Source organism: Drosophila eugracilis, unplaced genomic scaffold (assembly GCF_018153835.1).
Source record: "Drosophila eugracilis isolate 14026-0451.02 unplaced genomic scaffold, ASM1815383v1 contig_408, whole genome shotgun sequence".
Classification (NCBI taxonomy): domain Eukaryota; kingdom Metazoa; phylum Arthropoda; class Insecta; order Diptera; family Drosophilidae; genus Drosophila; species Drosophila eugracilis.
Genome location: NW_024573270.1, coordinates 77013 through 86519, shown reverse-complemented (window position 1 = coordinate 86519; position 9507 = coordinate 77013). Strand labels below are relative to the sequence as shown.

General features: G+C 42.6%; 3 protein-coding genes across 3 annotated transcripts; 2 read left to right on the top strand and 1 right to left on the bottom strand.

The window, feature by feature from the left end:
- The first annotated feature begins 485 nt into the window (after positions 1-485).
- On the top strand, positions 486-4950 carry LOC108103922 (structural maintenance of chromosomes protein 3). Its single transcript, XM_017209674.1, has 5 exons — positions 486-588; positions 664-778; positions 846-985; positions 1184-4303; positions 4373-4950. Exons 1-5 carry the CDS (start codon positions 574-576, stop codon positions 4583-4585), a joined length of 3603 nt encoding a protein of 1200 aa, XP_017065163.1. The 5' UTR covers positions 486-573; the 3' UTR covers positions 4586-4950.
- A 138-nt stretch (positions 4951-5088) lies between these two features.
- On the bottom strand, positions 5089-6135 carry LOC108103923. The gene has a single exon (XM_017209675.1). It carries the CDS (start codon positions 5939-5941, stop codon positions 5243-5245), a length of 699 nt encoding a protein of 232 aa, XP_017065164.1. The 5' UTR covers positions 5942-6135; the 3' UTR covers positions 5089-5242.
- Positions 6136-6716: 581 nt separating this feature from the next.
- LOC108103875 (ubiquitin-conjugating enzyme E2 G2) lies at positions 6717-8433 on the top strand. The gene is made up of 4 exons (XM_017209601.1): positions 6717-7012; positions 7080-7161; positions 7244-7503; positions 7962-8433. Exons 1-4 carry the CDS (start codon positions 6970-6972, stop codon positions 8078-8080), a joined length of 504 nt encoding a protein of 167 aa, XP_017065090.1. The 5' UTR covers positions 6717-6969; the 3' UTR covers positions 8081-8433.
- The last annotated feature ends 1074 nt before the right edge of the window (positions 8434-9507 follow it).

Genomic DNA, 9507 nt, shown 5'->3' with positions numbered 1-9507 from the left:
TGAAAAGTATTGTTTAAGAAACTAATAATAGTGTGAAACTAATAAAAGTGGCGCGATATTTAAATGTCCCAACCATAAATTCTAGCATACTTTTTGATGTCCATGCTTTAAGTGCAACAAGAATAAATAATTCCTATCAGAATCATAACGATCTAATTAAAAAAATGTTCTGCCCCTTGCTGTCTTAACGAAACTTTTTAAATTGTGTTGTGTAAAATCAAGATTGTAATCCAGAGTTACCAGGCGGTACAACTTTTTAGTATATTTTTCTAAGCCGTTTGGTATGTGTCTTACTATACCGCTTACCTTAAATCAAATTTTTGTAAACCCTTTCGAAAAAGAAATTTGCATATATTTAGATATAAATACATAATATAAATAGGTATTTTACCTTTAAAATAGTTACATATGAACAATCTTAAATTTTAATCGACACTCAGTTCAAACGTAATATCGATATATGAAGTGAAGTGGAAACATCGATAAATCAATTTGCGAATCGATATTATTTATGTATTTGTTGTAAACAAAAAGAGCGCGATTTTATGCAAAATCGCTGTCTACTATAATAAAATGCACATCAAGCAGGTAAGTTGAACTGCTCGCCATGCCCTGGCCAGCCTGGGAGACATCATATATCTTGATTCCCACTCGCAATTCCAGATTATTATACAAGGCTTCAAGAGTTACAAGGACCAGACGGTGGTGGAACCATTCGACAAGCGCCACAACGTTGTGGTTGGACGTAATGGCTCCGGAAAGAGCAACTTCTTCTACGGTGAGTAGCAGTGACAACAATAGCATCCATGTTCCACCTATCTCTAACGTGGTCCCTCCTTTTGCAGCTATCCAGTTCGTGCTGAGCGATGAGTTCACCCACTTGCGGCCAGAGCAGCGCCAGTCCCTACTCCACGAGGGAACAGGTGCCCGTGTCATATCCGCCTATGTGGAAATCATCTTCGACAACTCGGACAACCGAGTTCCAGTGAGTAGTTCATTACAGAACCTCTGAAATATAATGTGGACATGGCCCTGTGCCAAAACTACTGTCTTGGATGTGGGCTTGGTCGTAATATGAGTTTTGATAGTAGATGGGTGTTTCATAACTTGCCAATATTGTCATACTTTGAACGATCTTATGTACAGGTTTATGCTTTTTTCTAAAACTATAGTTAATTTACAGATCGATAAAGAGGAAATCTTCCTGCGGCGCGTGATTGGTGCCAAAAAGGATCAGTATTTCCTCAACAAAAAGGTGGTGCCCCGCAATGAGGTTGTAAATTTGCTGGAATCGGCTGGCTTCTCCAGCTCAAATCCCTACTACATTGTGAAACAGGGCAAGATCAATCAGATGGCGACGGCAGCCGATTCTTATCGCCTCAAGCTGCTCCGTGAGGTTGCCGGAACCCGAGTCTATGACGAACGGAAGGAGGAATCGCTGAATCTGCTGCGGGAGACAGACAGTAAGGTGGAGAAGATTAGCGAGTACCTGAAGACCATCGAGGATCGTCTGCAGACGCTCGAGGAAGAGAAGGAAGAACTGAAGGAGTACCAGAAATGGGACAAGACGCGGCGCACTCTCGAGTACATTCGCTACGAAACCGAGCTAAAGGACACCAGGAAGGCTCTAGACGAGCTCCAGTTGCAGCGCAAGTCCTCCTCGGATAAGAAGAAAATCTATAACATCGAGATCCAGAAGGCGCAGGAGAAGATCAAGGATGTGCAAAAGAACCTGAAGGAGGCCAAGAAAAAAGTACAGGGCACCAAAGAGGAGCGCTCTGTGCTGATGACCGAGCAGCAACAGTTGTTACGCGAGAAGACCAAATTGGACCTGACCATCGTCGATCTTAACGACGAAGTTCAGGGAGACAACAAGTCCAAGGAGCGGGCTGACCAGGAGCTAAAGAACCTCAAGGTAACCATAGCCGAACGGGAAAAGGAACTGGACGACGTAAAGCCTAAGTACGAGGCAATGAAGCGCAAAGAGGAAGACTGCTCTCGGGAGCTGCAACTCAAGGAACAGAAGCGCAAGGAGCTCTACGCCAAGCAGGGTCGGGGTTCCCAGTTCTCATCTCGCGAGGATCGCGACAAATGGATTACGAACGAGTTGAAATCCATTAGCAAACAGACGCGTGACAAGATCGCCCATCATGCTAAGCTGGTGGAGGATCTCAAGAAAGATGCCACCTCCGAGAAGGATTTGGGCCAAAAGATCGAGGAGCACTCGTCTGAGCTAGAGCAACTTCGACTACAGATCGATGAACACAACAAGAAGTACTATGAGCTAAAAAAGACCAAGGACCAGCACCAGTCTATGCGAAATGAGCTGTGGCGCAAGGAAACTCAGATGACACAGCAACTGCAGACGCACAAGGAGGAGCTATCGCGGGCCGACCAAGCGCTGCGCAGCATGGCCGGCAAACCGATCCTCAACGGCTGCGATTCAGTGAGAAAGGTTCTCGACAGCTTCGTAGAACGTGGCGGTCAATCGGCGGAGATTGCGCGAGCCTACTATGGACCTGTGATCGAGAATTTCAGCTGCGACAAAACAATCTACACGGCCGTCGAGGTAACGGCCGCCAATCGACTGTTTCATCACATTGTAGAGTCAGAATACGAAGGCACACAGATCCTTAAGGAGATGAACAAACTGAAGTTGCCGGGTGAAGTGACCTTCATGCCTCTGAACCGCCTGCAGGTAAAAATACACGATTACCCGGATGATCCTGACTCCATACCAATGATATCCAAGCTGAAGTACGATGAACAGCACGACAAGGCTTTAAGGTATATCTTTGGCAAAACGCTAATCTGCAGAAATCTAGAGCGTGCCACTGAGTTGGCGAAGAGCACGGGACTTGATTGTGTAACGCTGGATGGAGATCAGGTATCATCCAAGGGTTCCCTCACAGGCGGTTATTTCAATACATCACGATCCCGTCTGGAGATGCAAAAGAAACGAACAGAATATACCAGCCAGATTGCGGAATTCGAAAAGAAACTCGGCAAGCTGCGCAATGAACTTAAGTCCACCGAGAACAATATCAATTCGATAGTATCCGAGATGCAAAAAACGGAAACAAAGCAGGGTAAGTCAAAGGATGTGTTCGAAAAAGTGCAGGGCGAGATTCGGCTAATGAAGGAGGAGCTTGTGCGCATTGAACAGTACCGGGCTCCCAAGGAGCGCTCCCTGGCTCAGTGCAAGGCGTCATTGGAGTCCATGACTAGTACCAAATCTAGTTTGGAGGCTGAGCTTAAACAGGAATTGATGTCCACGCTGTCTTCGCAAGATCAGCGGGAGATTGACCAGCTGAACGACGATATTCGTCGTCTTAACCAGGAAAACAAGGAGGCATTTACGCAGCGAATGCAGTTCGAGGTGCGCAAAAACAAGCTGGACAACCTGCTAATCAACAATCTATTTCGGCGACGTGACGAACTCATCCAGGCGCTGCAGGAAATCTCCGTGGAAGATCGCAAGCGAAAGCTTAATAACTGCAAGACGGAACTGGTTTCCGCTGAAAAGAGAATAAAGAAGGTTAACTCCGATCTAGAGGAGATTGAAAAGCGGGTGTCGGAAGCAGTGCAGCTGCAAAAGGAGCTGCAACAAGAGCTCGAGACACATGTGCGCAAGGAAAAAGAGGCTGAGGAGAACCTTAACAAAGATTCTAAGCAGCTGGAGAAATGGTCCACTAGGCAGAATATGCTCAATGAGAAAATCGACGAATGTACGGAGAAGATCGCTAGTTTGGGCGCCGTGCCGCAGGTTGATGCTGCCTATACCCGCATGTCACTGAAAAATATCTTTAAGGAGTTGGAGAAAGCCAACCAGCACCTAAAGAAGTACAACCATGTGAATAAGAAGGCCCTGGATCAGTTCTTAAGCTTCTCCGAGCAGAAGGAAAAGCTCTATAAGCGCAAAAAAGAGCTGGACATCGGTAACCAGAAGATTCACATGCTCATACAGTCATTGGAGATGCAAAAGGTGGAGGCTATCCAGTTTACGTTCCGACAAGTAGCGCAGAACTTTACCAAGGTCTTCAAGAAGCTGGTGCCCATGGGCGCTGGTTATCTTATCCTGAAGACCAAGGACAACGAAGGCGAAGAGATGGAGAAGGAGGTGGCCAATTCTGATGCCTTCACAGGGATTGGCATTCGAGTTTCTTTCACTGGCATTGAAGCTGAGATGCGTGAGATGAATCAGCTGTCCGGTGGACAAAAGTCCTTAGTAGCCCTGGCCCTGATTTTCTCCATCCAAAAGTGTGATCCAGCTCCATTCTACCTGTTCGACGAGATAGATCAAGTGAGTAAATGGCTGATCTTGAGGTATTTTGGTTCTTGACATCTTGACAAATGTTTCCTTTTTATCTAGGCCCTGGATGCAATGCATCGAAAGGCGGTAGCGGACATGATTCACGAGCTTAGCGACACGGCCCAGTTTATTACGACAACGTTCCGGCCGGAATTGCTGGAAAACGCGCACAAATTCTACGGCGTGAGATTCCGTAACAAGGTCAGCCACATTGATTGTGTGACCCGAGAGGAGGCCAAGGACTTTGTCGAGGACGACAGTACCCATGCCTAGGAGATTTCCCCTGCCAAAATCACATCCTCAAACCCACCACACCCACCCCTTATCCCAGCCGGCAAACCCGGAACAATTATTAGTTTCTTAAGCCTAAATTTGGTTTCACATTCTTTTTGAATCATATATATATATATATTTAGTTTTTTTTTATTAAGCATAATTGCTACTTGTAATTTTCCTTAACAACGAGAGTTAGTTTTCGATATAGCCGCCTCCTTTGCGTCAAACACATCGGGCAGTGGTGGAAAATCGAGAGTTAAGTAACTCTGAACCCAGATCAATATGTAATAAAGCACATAGAGAAGTAATCTTAACTATATTTAAAATAAAAAAAAGTGTATTAAAAAATCATATACAAAACGAATCGATTGAGGCGTATGTGGGTAATATGGAGTATTTTTTAAAGTAAAACTTGACTTGAATGGAATATGATAGTCGTAATATTGATAACAGCGATGAAAGTTTATTACCCATATACTTAAATAAATATAAATAGTATATCATTTTTAAATGGAGTAGAATTGATTTATTTTACAAAAGAATTATTGATCAACAATGTACAGCTAATAAATTAAAGTCAATCGTAGACAAGAGAAATGTGCCTCAGATAAGGGTAACCAAGGCACCAGTCCTTGGTTGCCCGACCAGCTGACCTCAGCTGGCCACTGCATCCAGTTGTTCCTGGATGGCGTTCAGCGCAAAGATGGTGCTAAAGCACATGCCAATGGTGGCTACCTCCAGCTGGGTGATATTGTAGTGCAGCGGCAGTCGCCACAGGAAAAAGTGATTAAGTAGTATAAGCAGCGCAAGGCCAAGTGACCACCAGTGCTCGTCGACGACGGCAATGTGCCACAAGCAGAAGACATTCCAAACCACACAGAGACCCAACTGGGCCGCATCCAGTTTGATGAATGTTGCGCCTAGCGGACTGCGACTACTGCCAAACCACAAACTTGTGACAGCCAGTGCTAAAACACCACTCCAGAGTCCAAAGGCCAGACGCTCCCAGTCGGCTCCAAAGAAGTCACCCATTCGGGTGGCAGGATTCGCAGTCTGCAATTCACCAACTACCAGGGTAACAAACAGGACGCTTGAGTACCTCCTCGACTTCTCACACAACAGCCGCTGCACTGCCCCTGGATTGGGATGTGTGTGCCGCAGCAGACAGAGCAGACTATGGCCAAAGTAGATCCCAAAGGCGGCCATCGCCTGGCTGCCGGTGCTCCGTTTTAATCCCCAGCCGGAGATCACAGCCAGGACGAAGTGGATCAGACATACGGCAAGGCGGGAGGATCCACAATTGGCACCCGACAGGGGGCCATTATCCAGCGGAGGGCCACGGCTGTTTACCATGGTTATGGTAGCCGGTCGCCGGTTGATTTAACTCCAATTGGAGGATTCCCGTGTCCAGGAGGGACTGAAGAATTGTATCTATCGACTTATATGCGGTCGAGTTTAGGATCTTTAATCTAATTTAGTTAATTATTTGTTATCAACTTTGTTATTTTGACGCCAAGTTATCTTCGATATCAAGAGGCGTTATCGGGCCCAATAGTTCATCGATATTCTATAGGCTTTCCTGAAAAAAACAATTTTTAAATCCACATATTTACATATTAAAGACTATTCTTTAGAAAAAGCTCTTTTATTGAGCGGCCTCAAATGACAGTTAAATTGATTTGAATTTTTATGAACCGTTATAAATAGCTACCAATAAGGGGTATATTCAACCAATTGTTATTTTTAACAGGTCAAAGGCAATCTTCCTTTAAAATGATATTTTAGTTTTGTTTTATATATATAAATAAATGTATTATAACATCAAATTAGATTGTTAAACTAACTATTTTAGTTGCTGATTTTTGTTGGAAATGGATGGTCACATTGGATTTGTAACGTAAGACTTATTTATTAAACGTAAGATATGTTTACCTAAGTTTATGAAAGGTTTATTTACAACATGGAGCTATTCTAGGATTAAATTAAAATTATTGACGATATGAGACAAGCCAAAAAAAGAATATTTTAAAAAGGTAATGAGTCAACAAAGTACTTAATCTAGAAAAGTTTGAATACGACCACTCTAACTTATCGATAAGTAACGAATTCTGGCATCGAGTTACTCAGAAAATAAAGTCAAACCGTACATATAGACTGCCATTAAAACCCATTCGATACATTCGATATAAATAAACACCGAAAGGCTTGTGTTTATTATATTACGACGTGTCTGCACTTGACCCCGTGCCCAAAGATCTGGAAAGTGCGCGATCGCCACAGACACAAGAAGGACACCATTCCGTGGTGGAGCAGGAGAAGGAGCAGGAAGACTAGAAAGGGTAGCCAACGGTAACGCTAAGGAAGTTGGCAAGGCATCAAGGATGGCTGGATCCGCGTTGCGCCGCCTGATGGCGGAATACAAACGTAAGTGCAAAACTCTATAGACCAATGAAGTTTTCTCCATACCAATCCAATCTGCGATCCTCTCCAGAGTTAACACTTGACCCGCCCGAGGGCATTGTAGCCGGCCCCATCAGCGAGGACAACTTCTTCGAGTGGGAGGCATTGATTGCGTGAGTGAAGATCTGCCTATTTGCAGATATTGTTTGGTTAAACCAAACCAGTTTTCATCTCTTGCCCTTTGCCCTTTTGCAGTGGACCCGAGGGCACTTGCTTCGAGGGCGGTGTATTCCCCGCCCGCCTCGTCTTTCCACCCGACTACCCACTTAGTCCGCCAAAAATGAAATTCACTTGTGATATGTTCCATCCCAATATCTTCCCCAACGGGCGGGTCTGCATATCAATACTTCACGCGCCTGGCGACGATCCCATGGGCTATGAGCTGTCCGCGGAGCGCTGGAGTCCTGTCCAGAGCGTGGAGAAGATTTTGCTCAGCGTGGTCAGCATGCTGGCAGGTAAGGTGGAGTCACTAATGGGTTGGTTGTTGTTGCCTTGTTCATTTTTGTTAAGTAAATCTTTGTTAATTTGCTTACATGAGCATTCTTAGTAAGACACTTAGGCCAGACGGTGAAAGTTTTTGCATACAATTTTCTACGATGACCATGAAATTACATTTGAACGAAAATCAATCGTAGTAAATTTACATAGTTTGACCATTTGAACTTGGTTTAAGTCTTGCTAAGCATTTTTTACAAAAGAATGTCCCCATTGAATAATGGGTGGTAGAGTCAAAATACTTTTGCAAAAGGTGTAATACAATTTAAAATCATGTAAACAACCAGTGATTTAAAAGGAAAAGAATATTAAATATGTATGTTCTCTTAATTAATTCTACCGCTCATGAACAATACACCCTCAAAATATTTTGTCTTATTTCCAATCACTGATCTCGTTTTTGTTTTTCCACCAACAGAACCTAACGATGAGAGCGGCGCCAATGTGGATGCCGCCATAATGTGGCGCGAGCGGCGAGACGAATTCAATGCCATCGCCCGACGACTGGTGCGCAAAACCCTCGGATTGCCGCCGTAAATGATTTAAAACAAATTGGAAATGGACCATGTCCGCCACCGTCGACCCAAAACAACAACACGATTCCAAGATTGCGCCCTACACGAAATGCTAACACCACAGTTCCCAACCCATAACACCCTCGTTGAGCTAATCGACAAAGACGTTTCAAATTAGCAAAAATAAATAACCTAGAAATAAAATCGACTGTTAACCAAAATCAGGCAAACAGCAGTGATCCTTGGCTGATTCAGCGAATCTAGGAAGAGGGTTTTTTTAGCCACCAGAACTCACTAGGCAAAGTCTGAAGAATGTGAAAAGTCCGTATAAAATGCTTATATATCCTATAAATAAATGTTTATTTTTTATTTTTACATTTTCTGCCCGAAAAATAACATTAGTTATTGACCTTCATCGGATATAAGGAATAGGCTATCCCGATTATAATAACTACTTAATCTTAGGATCCACTGCACACACAAAGAAAAGTTGTAGGCAAAGTTAACTTTTATTAGGCTTTCTATTCAGTTTGTATAGGTCTTTACATACTCAATTAAGTCTAATTCCATTATTCCCAACTGATCATTAACCGAAATCCCACAAGCGAACGATCGTCGACTAGAAATTGTTCTACGTAGTCTTCATATCATATATATATATATATATATATATATATGTATATATATATTTTACTACACAATTGTAAATGTTTTTCACTTGATTAAGTAAATTGATTAATGTACACTTTGATAAGGCATATATATGACTGTATAGATATATAGGTATGTGGTAAATGCATTCTTATACGTTGGTTAAGTTTCTACGGGAGTGTGGGTTAGTTATAGTTATCTAATTGTTCAAGGTTACTAAGCCACTCGAATTTCAATTGACCCACTACGCATAAATTTATGCTCTCTTTTGCCATCAGGTCGAAAATGTTCATGTACAGCGAGCACTAGTGACTTTTATGGCCCACTGTAGGTTTCACCAGTCTTTCGAAACCTTACCAATTATGGAACCAGTGTTTCGGTCTTCAAAAACCCCACTGCACGGTGGGTAAAAATCAACAATGACTGCTTGAAATGTCTACTTGATGATCTAGTTTTGTTTCGTTTATGTTAAAGTGCAGTTCTTGTTGTAATTGGTCATTTATGGATTATTTTCTATTTAGATAATGGAAAACACTTCAAACCATTATCGTTTTTATGTCGTTTTTCTACAAACTCGTGGTTTTGGTTAAAAAACGCTTCTCTTTTGCTTAAAACAATATTTTAACATATAAGTTAAATGATAACTACTTATTTGTTGTAAGTTAGCAAGGATTTTTCTTATATAAGCTATTTCATTCTTCTATGTTTTGTGGAATCATAAGTTCTTTTAAAGCACTTTTTGAAAGGTAATACTTATTTTTAAATAAAAATAAAACAAATATGTATAGATAAATTCCC

Bases quoted from the DNA above. Each gene is read 5' to 3' on its own strand.
- LOC108103922 (XM_017209674.1), top strand. The intron at 779-845 runs GTGAGTAGCAGT...CTCCTTTTGCAG, and splicing joins AAAGAGCAACTTCTTCTACG to CTATCCAGTTCGTGCTGAGC. The intron at 4,304-4,372 runs GTGAGTAAATGG...CTTTTTATCTAG, and splicing joins TGTTCGACGAGATAGATCAA to GCCCTGGATGCAATGCATCG.
- LOC108103923 (XM_017209675.1), bottom strand. From the start codon at position 5,941: ATGGTAAACAGCCGTGGCCCTCCGCTGGATAATGGCCCCCTGTCGGGT.
- LOC108103875 (XM_017209601.1), top strand. From the start codon at position 6,970: ATGGCTGGATCCGCGTTGCGCCGCCTGATGGCGGAATACAAAC. The intron at 7,013-7,079 runs GTAAGTGCAAAA...GATCCTCTCCAG, and splicing joins CCTGATGGCGGAATACAAAC to AGTTAACACTTGACCCGCCC. The intron at 7,504-7,961 runs GTAAGGTGGAGT...TTCCACCAACAG, and splicing joins CGTGGTCAGCATGCTGGCAG to AACCTAACGATGAGAGCGGC.